Source organism: Marmota marmota, unplaced genomic scaffold, assembly GCF_001458135.2.
Source record: "Marmota marmota marmota unplaced genomic scaffold, marMar, whole genome shotgun sequence".
Classification (NCBI taxonomy): Eukaryota; Metazoa; Chordata; class Mammalia; order Rodentia; family Sciuridae; genus Marmota; species Marmota marmota.
Window position 1 is genome coordinate 13,985,952 of NW_026000082.1, and position 17,967 is coordinate 14,003,918.

The 17,967-nt window shown below is 35.9% G+C and overlaps 1 protein-coding gene across 10 annotated transcripts in view; it reads right to left on the reverse strand.

Moving 5' to 3' along the window:
* The window catches only part of Osbpl9 (oxysterol binding protein like 9), a 134,772-nt gene that overhangs the window by 6,179 nt on the left and 110,626 nt on the right, over nt 1-17,967 (reverse strand). For all 10 annotated transcript variants that reach the window (XM_015485013.2, XM_015485012.2, XM_015485010.2 and 7 more), the window contains 7 exons: nt 16,734-16,838; nt 13,677-13,836; nt 7,271-7,383; nt 7,041-7,159; nt 4,157-4,242; nt 1,412-1,583; nt 157-241 (listed from right to left, as the gene is read on the reverse strand). In XM_015485013.2, the coding sequence (XP_015340499.1) occupies nt 157-241; nt 1,412-1,583; nt 4,157-4,242; nt 7,041-7,159; nt 7,271-7,383; nt 13,677-13,836; nt 16,734-16,838 (840 nt within the window). The remainder of the gene's footprint in view (nt 1-156; nt 242-1,411; nt 1,584-4,156; nt 4,243-7,040; nt 7,160-7,270; nt 7,384-13,676; nt 13,837-16,733; nt 16,839-17,967) is intronic.

Genomic DNA, 17,967 nt, shown 5'->3' on the forward strand with positions numbered 1-17,967 from the left:
AAGAACAAATCAATTGAGTTTCTACTTCAAGTAATGGTGGTGATACAGCTAGCCATACAACTGACAATAAAGCAATCTCAGCTACAGAATTTTTAATGATCTTCAGCAGGCAGAATAGTTTCATAGTGGATATTGCAGAAGAGCTGTGTAACTTACTGGGTGGATGATGGGAAACCTGCTCAGCCACGAATGTTACACTGTTTTTGGAAACCCAGGGAACTGGTCCTTCTGAAACTAGCTCCTGCAAGCAAATACAACATAATTTCCTACTGATGTGGGACAATACAAAAACAAATGACAATACAGAAAATCTGTTAACTGGAGTCTTTGTTCCCTCCTATATACACAATCACCCTACACATATTTCTTTTATGGCACTCAATTACAATACTATTATTACAGTTTGTGTCAATCTCCCTGACTATACTAAGACAATCCTAAAGGCCTGACACAGTGGATACTTATGTCTGTCAAGTGAATAAGAATAGACATATACTGATTATCTTTAGTAAAGACTATATGTAATGTGTCATTTAGGAAGGAAAAGTCATAGAGACTCATGTTTACTGAAAGATTACTATGTGGCAGGCACAATGGACTAGGAACTTTTTCTTTTCCATCCTTAGAAGCCTTTTAGTGTGTATCTAACTCTTCATTAATGTTCCTAGACTTATAAATGACAGAGTTCTGGGGCTCAGTTCTGGGTTACATCCTCTTCACTAACTAAGCTATCTTCCTAGGTAATTTCATCCAAATGTAAGACTTCACAATACCATCTAAACATACTAAAATTTTGGAAGCCCCATCTCCAGCTAAGAACTCTCTCCATATTCTACCCTCTCAGATTCCAGACAACTTCACTTACATGTCTAACAAACCCCTTATATTCTAATTTCAAATCAGAGCTCTTTGATTTTTTCCCTCCCCAGGTCCAATATTTTCTTACCAGTAGATGACAGTACCACCTGCTGAAGCACACATCCAAGGGCTCATCTCTGATTGATTTCCTTACCTTTCCTCCCCCAATCCATCTACCAGTTCTACCACCAAAACAGAACTGGAATCCTGCATCTCTCTCTTGGAATAATGAATGGTTCCTTGCTTCTAAATCTGGTTTTCAGAAACTCATCATAATGACTTTTTCAAAACAAAAATGAGATTCTGACAAGCTATAAAATTATCATTATGGTGTACAAGGCCCTATATGATCTGATTTCTCAATCTCTGTTCTCATCTCATTCCACTATAACTCTTCCTCACTATTTTCAAAATATGTTAATTTGACAACAATGTTCTTTGCATAGTAAGCATATTTTGCTCACTGCCTTCATCACTGTTATCTGCCCTTAAATGAAGTAAAATTTTCCATCAGTACAATTTAAGATAAAACAGCTGTTGGTGCAGAACTCACTGTGTTCTCTTCAGTGTCATTTGGTAACGTCCAGTGACACTGAAAGATCTCACCCAAAATGGGATTGTATGGCTTTTTAGCAACCGATCCTTTCCTTCCTGCATGAAAGGCTGAGAGGTACCATTTCACAACCTGAACCATTCGATCCCTAGGATCTTTCTGGTCGCTAATGCTGCAAGAGACAAAGAAAAAATTTAGTGCCCTGCTTTTTTGTTAGCATGTCTGCCCTAAGCCATGGATTGGAGAGGACCCAGGACCAAAAGTTACCCCTAAGATTTTTTTTAAATTGAGGTATAACATACATAATTAAATGCATTAATCTTAGTGTTTGAAGAATTTGACAAACGTACATATCCATTTACTTAATCATTATTCTAGAAAGTTTTATCATTCTTCTGTTCAAGCAACTACCACCTCTCCCTACCCTAGCAAACAGTGCTTCTAGTTTCTAGTGCAACGGATTAATTTTGCTGTTCCAGAACCTGATGTAAGTACATTATTTTATTAACAAACAGATATTTCCTGTATCTATTGTTAATTTTTAATTTAATCCTTTCATGGTCAGAAAATATATTCTATGTGAATACAATCAGTTTAAATCGATTAAGGCTTTGCAGCATATGATCTATCTTTTTTAGGTTTTTCTTTTTTTCTCTCCATATGGTGTTAATGAATATTCTAAGTTCACTGGAGAAGGCTGTTATACAATTGCTGGGCAGTGTTCAGAAAGGTCAGTTGAATCAAGGTGACCAATTATACTGTTTTGGATCTTCTACAGTCTTATGATTTTCTCAGAAAAATCAGGGAAGAACTGGTGGGATTGGAAGGTTCTCAGGAAACCTTCTATGGCTTCTTTTACATCATCCTCATATACTGTATCATCTCTCATTACTCCTAGTTTATTGACTCCTGCAGCATTATAATAACATTTTCGGACACCATCCAGCCACTGGCCTGATGCTGCAACAGCAGGCCTGGTTGCCATTTTGACCTGGGAGCCTACCATTTTACTTTTTTAAAGTCCAGGGCCTCTTGCATGCTAAGCACACAATCTGTCACTGAGTTACATCCCCAGCCCCTTGTTTTTTTTTTTTTTTAATTATCCTTTTACTTTTAACCACCAAGCAATGTCTTTATATTTCAAGCCTCTCCCCTTGAAATGGCAACACAGCTGCATTTTGTTTTATCCAGTCTGACAATCTCTGTTCTCTTAAATTGTGGGCATATTATATTTACATTTAGCATAATTACTGATGTAAATGAGCTTAAACTCTACCATCTTAATATTTGTTTTCTACATGTCCTTTTTGTTCCTCATGGCATTATTTCTCCTCTCTCCTTTTTTTTTTTTTAATTAATCAAGTATTTTCAGTATTCCATTTAATCTCATCTATTGGCATTCTTCTTTCTTTTGGAACCAGAAATTGAACCTAGAGGCACACATGACTGAGCCACATCCCCAGTCCTTTTTATTCTTTTTATTCTGAGACAGGGTCTCGCCAAGCCTCACTGACCTGCTGAGGCTACCCTTGAACTTGCTATCCTCCTGTCTTAGCCTCCCAAGCTGCTGGGATTACAGGCATGGGCCACATGTCCAGCACCTATTGGCTTTTTAGCTATACTTTACTCAAGTGGTTCATAAGGACCACAAAATTTAATCCTCACAAAAACAAAAAACAACCCTTAAATTTCAGATCTAATGAACAATTGATACTTTCTATTTTTACCTGCACATATTACCAATAAGAGCTTATTTGTTGGGGCTAGGGCTGTAGCTCAATGACAGAAGGCTTGCCTAGCACATGTGAGGCACTGGGTTCAATGAATCCTTAGCAATACATAAAAAAAAATTAATAAAATAAAGGCATGCTGTCCATCTCAACTACCAAATTTTTTTTTTTTTTAAAAAGCTTATTTGTTAAATTATCTACTAACTCAAACACTTCCATATGTATTTGTATTCATGCCTTTTCGAAACTGGTTATCTGGTCCTCTAAAACCTTCATCAAGAAGGAATAAATATATATATATATATGTCAGCCATATATATATATATGTCAGCCTATTTGCCCAATCACCATGAAACCTGAGGGATTTATGTCTGGCTGCAGTGAATCATAGTCCAAGGCAAGAGATACAATCAGAGAAAATAGATTAGAGCATTTCCGATTACAAAGAAAATTTCCCTGCTACGGATAAAAATAGCAATATGAACTTGCTTCCTCATAAATCAATCCTACCTTTACATATATCCTTGTACAGACAGCTAACAGTACAAACTTTAAGTTTAAAATTTATGAAAGTTTATAATCCGACACTAGACTGTAAACTCGAGGGCAGACACAGATTTTTTTTCTTTCTCCAGTTCATAACAAAGTGCCTGCCAAACAAGAAAAGTTTTCTTGTTTAGAAACCTTTAGAAAAGTTTTCTGAATTCAGTTCAGTGAAGTTCTCCCAGGATACAGTACAAATAAATTAACAGTATAATCAATGTTTGGATCAAATAAACCTATAATTTTGGCCTTATACATACTGGGCATCTATTAATCGGTTCTTAAGAAGTTTTTTAAAGTGGTAAACTTGGTTGCCTTACAAAATCACCATCACCAGATAATGTAAACAAACATTCAATCCTGCTGTTACCCAGAAATGTTTGAAAGGCGAGAAGGAATTCATTTATCCTGCAAAGGCAGAAGGCTATTGAGTAACAAAACTGAAAAACTAGAAACTACTGTGTTCAAATACCTCACAAACAGGTCCGGATGTGCAAAAAAGTCTGCATACATTTCTAAAAGAGATCTTCTTTCAAGAATAAATGTTGGAAGAACTACCTGAAAAACACAATTGACCTGTGAGGATTAAATTCCAAACACAGATTACTGAACTGCTAAAAGAATACTCATTCCAATCATTTAACACTTATCAGATACTGCCCAGGCATGTTTCTAAAACAATACCACTCAAATTCATCTATTCCAAAATGCCCATTAACTAGCCCAGCAGATGAAAAACAGAGAAGGGGTACTGCATGTTCAAATGTCATTTCCTCTGTGCAAGTTTCCTTTCACTGAGTACATCTATTCATCCATTGAAGAGTACCTAGGCTGGTTCCAGAGTTTGGCTATTGTGAACTGTGCTGCTATAATGAACTGTGCTGCTATAAACACTGATGTGTCCTTTTCCCTATAGTATGCTGATTTTTGATCTTTTGGAAATATATGGAGGAGTGGGATAGCTGGATCATTTGGGGATTCCATTCCTAGTTTGTTTGTTTGTTTTTTTTGGAGAGAGAGAATTTTTTAATATTTATTTTTTAGTTTTTCCAGTAGATACAACATCTTTATTTTATTCTTATGTGGTGCTGAGGATCAAACCCAGCGCCCCGCGCATGCCGGGCAAGCGCGCTACCACTTGAGCCACATCCCTAGCCCTACTCCTAGTATTTTGAGGAACCTCCATACTGCTTTCCAGAGTGGACACACTAATTTGCAATCCCACGAACAATACATGAGTATACCTTTCCCCCCACATTCTTGCCAGCCCTAATTATTCTTGATTACTGACTGGAGTGAGATTGGTTATGATTTGCATTTCCCTAATTGCTAGAGACGTTGGATATTTTTTCATGTATTTGTTGGCCACTTGTATTTCTTCTTTTGAGAAGTGTCTGTGTAGTTCTTTTTGCCCATTTATGGATTTTTTGTGTTCTTTATATATTCTGGGTATTAATATCCTGAGGAGCAGGTAGCAAAGATCTCTCATTCTGTAGGCTCTCTTTTCATGCTCGTTTTCTTTGCTATACAGAAGCTTTTTTAGTTTGATGGCATCCCACTTACTGACTTTTAGTTTTATTTCTTGCTCTCTAGGGGGATTGTTAAGAAAGTTGGTTCCTATACCAATATGTTGGGAGTGATGGGCCTACCTCTTAGAGTAAGAGTTTCTAATTCCTAGGACTTTAATCCACTTTGAGTTGACTTTCCTGCAGGTTGAGAGCTTCATTCTTCTACATATGTAAATCTAGTTTTCTTAGCACCATTTGTTAAAAAGACTATCTTTACTCCAACATGTTTTTGGCAACGTATGTTTTAGTATCAGGTAACTGTATTTATGTGGGCTTGTCTTGTGTCATCCATTATATTCCATTAGCCTTCATGTCTATTTTGGTGCCAGTGCCAATCTGTTTTTCTCTGTAGTATAATTTCTGGTTTGGTACTATGATGCCTTCAGCATCATTCTTTTTGCTCAGGATTGCTTTGGCTATTCTGGGTCTCTTAATTTTCAGAATGAATTGTAGTCTACTTTTTCTAGTTTTGTGAAATATTTCTAAATGAAAGATTCAATGATAGATAAAATTATGTGCCACATAACTGGTCAAAATGGATCTCATATAGGTCAATGATCCCATAAAATTATAATATAGCCTAGGAGTGTAGCAGGCTATACCATTTAGGTTTGTGTAGTCAATGTTCACACAATGACAAAATTGCCTAATGACAGATTTCTCTGACCATGTCCCTATGGTTAAATGACTCATGACTATAAATTATTAAAAGGTATTACTGGATTAGCATTTTTCATAATAGCTCTCTAAATTCAAAATCAAGATTAAGTTCACCAGTGACAAAGTACTAGAGTTCATTTTGTCATAAATAAAGTGAAAATAATAAATTTTCTAAAATTCTAAAGATAGATACAATAATTCAACCAATATGAAATGAAAGCTACACAGCTCAAACCCTCACTTCAAGGGCAACAATGGAAAGATGACACATTTTAAAATCACAAGCCAGGTTAGAATCAGTGTTCTGCCACCTTAATATGACTCAGCCAAATTTTAACCTGAGGGATGGGTTGTAGCTAAGTGGTAGAGTGCTTGCCTAGAATGCGTGAGGCACTGAGTTCAATCCTAGACATCACATAAAAAGAAATATAAATAAAAATAAATAAAGGTATTGTTATCCATCTACAACTAAAAAAAAAATTTTTTTTTTCCAACCTGGGTTTAGTTTCCTCATTTATAAAATGGAGTTAAACATGCTTAGCACAGTGGCAGATATACACAAAGATATACTTAAGTCTCCTAAATCACTGTTTAAAGCTCTAGCTTTAAATTCAAATTCAAATCCAGAATATAGCCACTATATGGCTCAACATGCATCTTCTAATCTTTACAATAACATTGAGAAGGAGGCCACTGTATGTTCACTTTGCAGGAGATCTGGAGGAAGGGATTTTCTCAAGGTCAGATGGTTTGGCATTACCAGAGGTAGGAGGTAAACACAGATCCTTTCACCCGAAGACTGGAACTCTGTTCACTGTGATTCTATGCACACATCACCGCAATTGAGGTTTTGCTTTCTAACCAAGTCCCCATTATTATTTCTCATTTAAATAAAATAAAATTCAAATCTTAATCTCCACAACTCATATTCTCCAGGAAATCATAAGTGAACTTATATCAACCATTTACAAAATTTTCAGATTACTTGTCTGTATGTTAAATCACATGACACAAGTATATCATTTTACATATAAATTTTATCATTTTTCTAAGTATTATAACCACCCAATCCCTGGGAATCACACATACAAATTAAGTCTTAAACCAAATCCCAAATTTAGCTCTTACCTTAGTAAGATCCATTCCGAGCCTAACCTGTGACAAGAGGTGCATGATAACACTCTTGTGCTCCTCCACTGACCCTGCCTCTCCATCATCGTCTCTATCGTCATGTGAATCAAAAAGGTCTAAAACAAAACAGATCCTCTTAGATTAGTATTAAACTGGGCCAAATTATGCTGCTACCAGTATTACAAATGTTTCTAAGATTAAAAATGTTGTTTTCAAAAGTCCTTTACCAGCATCACTTGTACCGTTGGACATGGAAGAATTCAGTGATTCTGTGGTATCTGGGCGTTTTAGGCTATTTCCCGAACTGCTGTGTGTCAAGACTGAGGCAGAACCAGAAGAACTAAGAAAATAATAATAATAATCATCATCATCATCATCATCATCATCATCACCTTCTTAAGCTAAAGAAAGCAATTTGAAGTCATAGCAAGATGTTAACTTATAAAGTTACTTAAAACTAAAATACACAGATGGATGACAAACAATTCTTACAGTTCTCAGGTTATACACACACACACGCAATTCTGTCTCTCTCCCTGTCACCAAGACGGTGAACTGTGAGGCCTGATGACAAGGTCTCTTGTTTTGTTCTTTTTGCATGGTGTATTCAACCAAGTCACGTTTTACGACAAGGAATCAAAAATTAGTAAGATTTTTGCCTCTGCATTCAAGTTTGAAACTAGAGTTCGTTTCTGATTTTGTTGCGTTGTATAAATGCAGATGTGTCACAACACTTAGCAACAATTCCCAGAACTTCGAAAGTCAACAGTCTTATATTAAGTCTCAGAAAGATGTCTTATCCATATTTTTGAGATCCTTTGATAAAAGCCACAATGGTATTAACACCTTTTCCAGTCATTAAAAAAAATTTGAAATTAAAAAAATAAAAAATCATTTTTTTCAAGTAAATTTATGATAACTGGCTTTATGAGCTAGTCAACAGGTCTAAAGAAAGCTACCTGTATTAGATTATTATACCTGTGTTCACAATTTACTCAGGGAAGTATTTGTACATAAATTGAAGAATAATCAGAAAAGCACAGTTAACTATTTATTTTTTTTAAACTGGGGACTGAACCCAGGGGGCGCTTAACCACTGAGCCACATCCCCAGACCTGCCCCCCTTTTTAATTTTTTTTTTTTATTTTTATTTTGAGACAGGTTCTCATTAAGTTGCTAAGGCTGGTCTTGAACTTGCTTTAGCCTCCCAAGTTGCTAAGATTACATGCATGAGCCACCATGCCTGACTGTAGTTTACTTATTCAGTGTAAAATCAGAAAATCAATTTCTCACATTTCAGGTGCTTATAAAATGGTTCTCTATAATAATCATGGTCTTATTACAAATCTTAAGTATAAAACATTATATATTCTAATTTATATATAAGTTTACCCTTGTTTATCTTTTCTTTAAATTAATAACTTTATTTTATAAAGCACTTTGAGATTCACAGCAAAACTAAGCAGAAAGTACAGAGTTACCTTATACTCCCTGTCCTTAAGTGTATGCTCAGCCTCCTCCACAAACATCCCGCACTTGTTACAACTTGTACCCTCGTTACAAGTGATAATTCTACATCATAACTCAAAGTCTATGATTTACATTAGGGTTCACTCTTGGTGTTATGTGAGTGGGGTGTTATGTATTCTATGTGTTATCATCAGCGACAAATATATGACGATATGTACCCACCATTACAGTTTTATAAAAAATAAGCCTGAATGCCCTAAAAATCCCTATATTAGACACTAAAATAACCATCTATTAAGACTACACTACGTATTCTTATTAAACATTGTTTGCCCTGGTTACCTGGTTTTTGATCTATTTTTCAAGAACTGAATATTGCTTCTTGGATAATTTAGTAATATACATTACAAGGTACATAACTAATGTTTATCTCACCAGTTTTGAGAGGCAATTGAAAACTCAAGTAAAAGACCCAAGAAGTCAAATTATCATTAAGTAATCTTCAAAGTTTTTGTGGGTTTTTTTTATAATCATCAAAATAGTCAAATCTTTTAAATCAACTGACCTAACTTGAAATCCCATAAAACATACATCATATTTTAGAAGAAATGCCAAAGGTCAAATGTATTTATGCTATGCTTTTTCTCTTTACCCATGGTTAGGAACCAGATCTAAGCTGGATGCAGTAGCACACGTCAGTAAGCCCAGCAACTCAGGAGGTTGAAGCAGGAAGACCACAAGTTTGAGGCCAAGCCTCAGCAATTCAGTGAGACCATCAATAACTTAGCAAGACTCTGTCTCAAAAAATAAAAAGACTGGGGATGTGGCTCAGTGGTGAAGTACTCCTGGGTTCAATCCCAAGTAACAAAACAAAATGGAAAAGGTACAAATCCTCAGCCAGTCCATATGAAAACGGAAAAGGGACAAATCCTCAACCATTCTACAGTTTGCCTCATTTAGAGCAATATTTAAAGAATATAGTTAATCAGACAATAACACAGATGAGTACAGGACAGTATATCTGCAATGGGCTCACTTGTCAAGAATGAAATGTAGGATCATGAAGTACAAAAATATTAAAGTTCTGAACTTAATTATAATAACAATTTACTGAGTACCTATAATGTGCCAAATGCTCTAAAACAACCCTGTAAGGAAAGCATTATTATTCTCAGACACACAGATGCTCACAGGGTCAATCATGGGTCTGGGGTCATATAGCTGGAAACCAGTGGAGCCATTTCAAACACCCATCTGACTCCAAAGCAGAAGTTCTTTTCAACATGTACTTTTCATCTAACTTATAAATGTGTAAACCACACTGCTCAGTAACACTGTTGAGAAGGAAAGCTATCATCACTACACATTTTTAGCCAATGAAAGGACGTAAGCTAATAAGCTCTCTTCCTTCAGAGAAAGAGGGAAAAATGGTATGAGAGCAAGAAAACTAGTAGGAGCAGCTGATGGTAAGCAGGTATCACAGCTCAAAGCCTACAGAGGCCAGGCAAAGAATATAAATTCCATATTTGAGTAGGGTGAGGTTACAAGACAGTGTGGAGCTCGAGCCAGCACACTAAATTTAAAGGGATTTAAAACCTCTTTTAAAACAAAAGACAAACAAGTGAACAAAACACTGTGGTATCTAAGAGTTATGTGAAATTTAGTGGGGAAGGGAACTCAGAAAGGATTAGATGCATACAGAAATTGACTCTGAACCCTTTCAAATAGGAAGTACATAACTGTGTATTTGAGGGGCAGGGCACACAGAAAGCACAAAGCTTAAAAGAAAGAGAAGTGGGAGCAGCCCACCAGTATGCAGATGAACTTGCAGACATGCTTATTACAGTAAATACTTTACTGTACATAATTATATGCTTTAAGAGAATGGGTAAGTCCATTTACTAGCAAGACATTTTCAGTTGTGTTTTATTTAGAAAAATAGCTAATGTCTGGCATAAGAGACTATCTTTAGTTCTTTCGGACAATGATGAAGCCAGGCAAGGTGGCACAGGCCTGTAATCCCAGTGGCTTAGGAGGCTGAGGCAGGAGGATCATGAATTCAAAGCCAGCCTCAGAAAAAGTGAGGTGCTAAACAACTCAGTAAGACCCTGTCTCTAAATAAAATACAAAATAGGGCTGGGGATGTGGCTCAGTGGATGAATGCCCCTGAATTCAATCCCTGGGACCCTTCCCGCCAAAAACTAAAAAACAAAAACCAAAAAACCCCAATGATGGAAACTCAGATATCAACCTTTTAACTGGAATTTTCTTATAAATGTTTATTTTCTTTTAGCCCCATAATCATAAAATTTTAGAAAAAAATTAAAGGGAAATTTCATTGGCAATTAGAAGTTTGCCAATCTCAATAGTTTATTTCCTAACAGACCATCCAGAAGAGAACCAGTGGTGCACACCTGTAATCCCAATGATTTAGGAAGCTGAGGCAGGAGGATCAGAAATTAGAGGCCAGCCTTGGCAACTTAGCGAAAACATGTGTCAAAATAAAACAAAAAGGGGATTAGGGATGTAGTTTAGTAAAGTGCCCGTGGGTTCAATCTCCAGTACCAGGAAGAAAAATAATAATAATAATAATAAAAAGACAAGATACCAAGATGGTGTGCCTATAGTCACAGTTCCTTGGGACGCTGAGGTGGGTAGACTGCTTGAGCCCAAGAATTCAAGGCCAGTATGGGAACACAGCAAGACCCCATTTCAAACCAAAAAACATGGATAGAGGTAGCAAGGGAGATAGGAAATAAGCCAGTTGATCGGTCAGTCAGTCAGTCCATGCTAAATGAAGTCCTACTGCTCAGCTTCCTTTGAACTGTGGGCTCAAAACTCTGAACCCTGACTACCCTGTTTTAATGAGATCACATATTTCACTTTTCCCCACAAAGGTTGAATTGTATCCACTGTCAAAAAACTTTATGAGCCAACATAATCAGTAATCATTTTTCTTATAACAGCTGAGATTTTGAGCCATTATGATGCAACTATAGATAAATACCAGATTTCTCAATATTTAAGAGAACCCCAGGGCCCTACACAAAATTTCTTATTAAAAGAAACCAACATCCAATATCTAGGGACTACCTCATCATACTTTGCTTATAAATTCACATATAATAATTTCCAAATTTGTACTGTCTTAGAAAGCAAACCCAAGTCATAACAATAGTACCAATCCCCATGAAAGCAGTAAAGCTAAAAAAAAATATGCCAGGAAAAACTAAGCCAAATACATCTATGATAAATACAAGCAGAATATATAAAAGATTAATTCACTTTTTAAAATAACAGCTATTATTAGCTGGGCATAGTGGCACATGCCTGTAATTCCAGTGACTCAGGGGACTAAGGCAGGAGAATCACAAATTCAAGGCCAGCCTCAGCAGCTTAGTGATAACCCTGTCTCAAAATAAAAAATAAAAAAGGCTAGGGACTAGCTTAGTGGTAAGTCACCCATGGGTTCAATCCCCAATACAAAAAAGAAATAAAATAACAGCTATTATTATGTGCCAGACACTAATTTAGCACTTGACTTATATTATTCTCATTTACATATTCACAGTGATCCCTTGAAGTTGAAATTAATAAGGAAAAGGATTACATAGATTAAATAACTTGACCAAGGTCACACACCTTTGAAATAAAACAGATTTAGAAGCCATTCTTTTTAAGACTTCAGAATCCAAAGTCTTAACAATAGAAACTTGTATACTATTGGAGCTGACAAGTATTTCGCTTATTAGCTACGTGTAAATGGATGGCAGTTCAAACTTTCACTGTACAAAATGGTACATACCTAGCTTTTACTCAATGATGTAAAATATTTTCTAAGAAAAATATATCATCATGATCAGCTAAAATCTGCCTGTTTACTATCTCTAGAACCTTTCCCTCCATTCCCAATATTATTACTATCAGGTTTTGGCTGGTCTTTCTATCTGTAATCCAGTGCCCCCCACCCACCCACATTTAACTTTACATAATTTAGGTGAATCTATTTCTAAAATGCAGACCTGACCAGTAACGGCCATCACTCATGGTAAAAATGTTCAAAATTCATAAAAGGCTAAAGACTTTTATGCCCAGGTCCTTGTCAACTTTCACATCTTTCCCTGCTCTGTGCTTTTCTTTTTAACCACTTACCATACCTTATACTTCAGTCACACCAAAATACTTAACTCCTCAAGGAAATCAAGCTCCCCTTGCCTCTAGGCCTTTCTAATAGGGTTGATTCTGCAAGCAAACATTTCCATTTACCCCTCCCCTTAGCCCCATTTCCCTTCTCTCTACTCACCCACATCTCACCTTTGGATCATTACCACCCCCCCATCCCCAACCCCCGCCAAATCTTCCCTCTGGGAATCCTTCCCTGACTTCTCAAGACTTCAAAATGTCCCATGGCTTTCTGTGCTTGTGCTTATTCTTACTGCATGTCTTAATGTCTGTGTCCTCCCCAGATTCATATGTTGAAACTCAATGACCAATGTGATAGTATGAGGTACAGCTTTTGGGTAGTAGTTAGATTGCGAGGTGGTACTCTTATGAATAGGATTAGTCTTAGAGAGGTCCTAGAGAGCCATCTTACCTCTTCCATCATGTGAGAACAAACCATTCAAAGGTGCCATCCATGAACCAGAAAGCAAGCCCTCCACCAGACACCCAAGGCGGTGAGCAACTTGATCTTGGAATTCCCAGCATCCAGAATGTGAGAAATGTTTCTGTTGTTTATAAGCTACCCAGTTTATAGTTACCCAGCTTAAAGCAGACTAAAACACCATACCTTGTATCTTCTGTGGATTATACATGTCTATCTGTTCCCCCAACAGACTCTAAGTTGCTCTTACTTGTATAATACTTCATAGCTTGCACAATCAGATTAGATCCATTCCTAATGTTGGTGCTATAGAAATTTCCAGAGTTGAACTTACATTTTTGGAACATTACCACAATGATGCTACTAATTATATTTGGATTAAATCTGCAGTAAAAGCAAAACTCCCTTAGAACTCACTTTGCTCAATAAGCCAATGAAAAGTAGGTTGTTCTTTTAGCAGACTTTATAAAGCAAGTCTCTCATTATCATCAGTCTCAAAATCAAATTATATCTTTAAAAACCAGGAGTCTTTTAAATACACATTTTATTCATGTACTTACTCTATTAAGCGCTTTGGGGATGAGCCACTCTGATGGAATTCATCAGCATCATAGAATTCATCTTCACTGCTAGAGTAAGAAAACTCTGGGACTGTATTTGGAGACAAGTTGACATGACTTGGAGAAGTTAGACTGCTACTAGGTGGTGAATGCCCACTGCCTAGAAAGTTAAAAAGGTTTAAATTAGGGGGAAAAATGTTGGTAATTAGGGAGATGGGGCAAAGCAGACCTTTTTAAGATCAAGAGTTTGGTTAAGTTAGTAGAAGTCTCCACACTATTTGTAAAGAAAATCAACATTTAAAGTAAACAAGGAAAAGGCCTATCATGTTACAGAAAGGGGAAACAGCCTTTTAAATAAATGAAAAAGATTCTATATCCCCAAACTATAATTTAAGGTGAATTTCTCTTTAATATTAGGAAGGCAGTGCTTTTGATTATGTGAATTGTGATACTGAAGTCTTGAAACAGACACCAGTACCAATGGGAAGCCAAAACTCTTATTTTATACTAGAGGCCAGATACTAAGACCCAGTGAAAAATATACCATATAGAAAACATACAGAAAAAATAGCAACACTTTCACAAATGTTAGAATACTGTTCAGGATATTACATTCACATTATTCCTTTTTCATAGAAGTCACATGAAAAATTCTAAACCTCTACACAAAGTTCTGAGCACACACTACACATGCTCCTCATTTCTTTTCCACCTAAGCATAAGTCAGATGCCTGGGGCTCAGGGACAGAAATAAAAACAGAGGGCTAGTATGGGAAAGAATGCAGAAGAGGAAAAGGCTAGGAAGAATGTCTTCCTATTCCTAAAGAGTCTAACCAAAGATATGGAAGGCCAGATAAAGACGACTACTATCAAATCTGAAATGATCAGCTGGCATAAGTGGAGCAATAAAGCCAAAATATATATTAAACAAAGAATTGAGATCAACTTAATTTGCTATGTATCTAAGTCTGTCACATAATTCATGCCAATTTATGCAGATACCTGCTAGAGGCTAATGTTAAGTAAATCACTGATGGCAATCAAAAGCCAAGGTTACAGATCTGGAAGAAATGGAAGGTAACAGCAATAAAAATGAATCTAACGCTACCCGCAGATTTTTAATCCATTCCTGTATCTTTGGTTCAATAGTTAAGAAAAAGCAAATCAGTCTGTCACACTTGGTTGCCATGTTCACAAAAATACTTTTAAAATAGTAATTGTGGAAATTCAAAAGGTAACTTACCTAGGCAAATAACTTTAAATTCTCTTTTTTTCTCCAACAGCAGAAATAAGATAGGAAAGACACTTTCTCTTATTGGAATAGGAGAAGTTAGACTAGGAATTATAAATAATTAAGTAACATGCAAGTACTCCAGGTAATCACACCACTGAAAATGGGTCTCAGAAGAAAATGAGTTTGGGAACTACAAACCAAATAACTGGGAGCACCTTTATGAGAGCAAACAAAATAATTTCTTAGTTTTTTTTTTCACATTAGTGAAAAAAGGAAAGGAAAGGAGGGTGGAGAAAGTAGAAATAAGGATGAAAGCTCAAACAAGACAAAAAATCACAATAGTAAGATTCTTGAAATAATCTCTTTCTGAAATACTTCTGAAAAGATAATCACACTAAAATTAATCTAAGGAAAAGCTCCTCCTGTTTTCAAGATTAGTAAATAGTTTTATCTATTTTTCAACAGATAAATTTTGTCTGCTTCACAATCCAACCTTAAAAAAAAATCACTGGTACTACTGTCAATATGAATGAATTGTGACTCAGTTCACAAAATACAGAAGTCAGCCAAAACATTTCAACTTCTTTATACGCAAATTCTTTATTTGCATTTTCCCAAGAGCTTCTAAGAGGGCTATTGTTGACCTTTTTTCTTTCAAAATTCAGAAGAGATTGCCCACACGGTTAAATATTAAAGACCAACACAACAGGATCAGTGCATTCACAAATTCAAGATTTGAAATAGGCTAAATCACATGGGAATTTATTATTATTACATAAGAAAAGTCCTACCCAGAAAGAAATCTGCGGAGGAAGAAGTGGGGCTGATCTCCCATTTCTCAAGAGTGGTTCTGCCCTTGGCTTTCTGACTTAACAGGGTCCAAAGCACTCAGTGCTTCCTTGAATTTGGTTCTATAGGTAGTATAACATAAATTTAATGTTTAAAAAAAAAATCTAATATCTAACATGAATAGTATACCTGTAAATTGGAGAAAAAAATAAAGCCCATAATTCTAAACAAATTAAGCAGATGTAAATTAAAATGAAGTGGCAAAAAATGTGAAAGACTAATAAATGTTTATGTGCCAAAGGTACCGTACAAAAATATCACTGAAAAATATTGCTATAACAGGAAAATACTGGAAACTACTTAAATGTGCATTAATGGAAAAAGAGGTAACACCTACCCAGGCAGCTATAAAAAGAATGTTGTAGACCTAATTATATGAACATGAAAACAACTAAATAAAATTATACTTGTGCATTTGTACAAACATGTATGTAAATCGGGGGAGGGTGCTAATGAGGACTTTCAGCTTTTCTGTATACTTCTATATTGTCTGATCTCTCTTTTTTTAAAAAGCATTTATTCCATGTGTCTCATTTTTTTTAATGTTTATTTTTTAGTTGGACACAATATCTTAATTTATTTATATGTGATGCTGAGGATCGAACCCGAGGCTTCACACATGCTAGGCGAGTACTCTACCACTGAGCCACAACCCAAGCCCATTGTCTGATCTCTTTATAGTAAGAAAGTACACAAAAGTCTAACTTGAGTAAATTTCCCCAAAAATTCAATATGAATCCCAAATAATTATTAAGCTACACAAAACCCTGCAATATTTTATTTAAACTATAATTACTCATTAAAGCTTCTGATTCAATAACAAAGTTAACTATTTCATGTATGTACTATAATGATAAAACTATTTCCAATAGAAATATACATCATATTCCTTCAACTTTTACTCATTAGGAGTCATACACAAATCTTAAATGTTAATGGAGAGTTGTAGGAAAAAAGGTTACACAAATCTGTACCTGTACTATTTGGTGTTGGAGTCTGATGATGTCCCAAGGTAGCTAATACAGGTCCAACGGGTAAGGAAGACGGACGCTGCTCTGACTTACACAACTGAGCTGGTTCTAGATTTGAATATGTGAAATAAGTTAGAGAAAACAGCCAAACACACACACTGTTGTTGACTGCAATTGTTTGGGATTCAAGATCACAAAGTTCAGAAATTTCTAAAATAGTATTTTATTAGGTTTCATGCTACTCCTTCTGTCTGACCTATTAGCCTCTTAAACTCAATGATAATATGCAGGCAAGATATCAAGATACCAGCCATGATAGGCAAATGCTCTGTATAACTATTTTGTAGAACCAATACATGCTTCTGTTGATAATGTGTTCTAAGTCCCAAACCACATAAAATGTGAAACAGGGCACAATATCTCCTCTTTAGTACTCAAAGTAATATTAAGCTCATTCTCTTAAGGAGCAAAAAATTCATAAAAGGATTTCACATGCTTTTAAGTATTTTTTAAAAAAGAACTTTCCCTTTTATAATGCAATTTCTGGCTTCACTATGTCATCATCAACAAGAACACAGATATGATGGATGCAACAGAAAGACAAAGGGAATCAGGACAGCAGGGTGTTGGCCCTTGGCCCTCTTTTGTCTGTTTTTTTAAAAAAGTATTTATTGCTCCATACTTAAAATTACATCTGATCAGGAGGCATCACAAATTTTATTCTTCCCATTCTCAGTATCTTAAGTAAAACTTTGTATTGTTCAAAATTATAAAGTATACCTACAGGGGGCCAGGACTGGGGCTCAGAGGAAGAGCGCTTGCCTAGCATGTGTGAGGCACTAGGTTTGATCCTCAGCACCACATAAAAATAAAATAAAGGTTTTGTGTCCACCTACAACTAAAAAATAAATGTTTAAAAAAATTAAAAATTAAAACAAAGAATACCTCCAAATTGAATATTCCTGGATTACCCTTAAATAGATTAAGGTATGCTAAGTTCTCTTTGATAGTCATGAATGCTGGGTCAAAAAATTCTGTTCTACCAGCCAGACACAGTGGCGCACAGCCGCAATCTCAGCAACTTGGGAGGCTGAGGTAGAAGAACCACATGTTCAAGGCCAGCCTCAGCAACTTAGGCCCTAAGCAACTTAGTGAGTCTGTACCTCAAAAAAAAAAAAAGTTTGGGGCTGTAACTCAATGGTAAATGAAGCACCCCTGGGTTCAATCTCCAGTACAA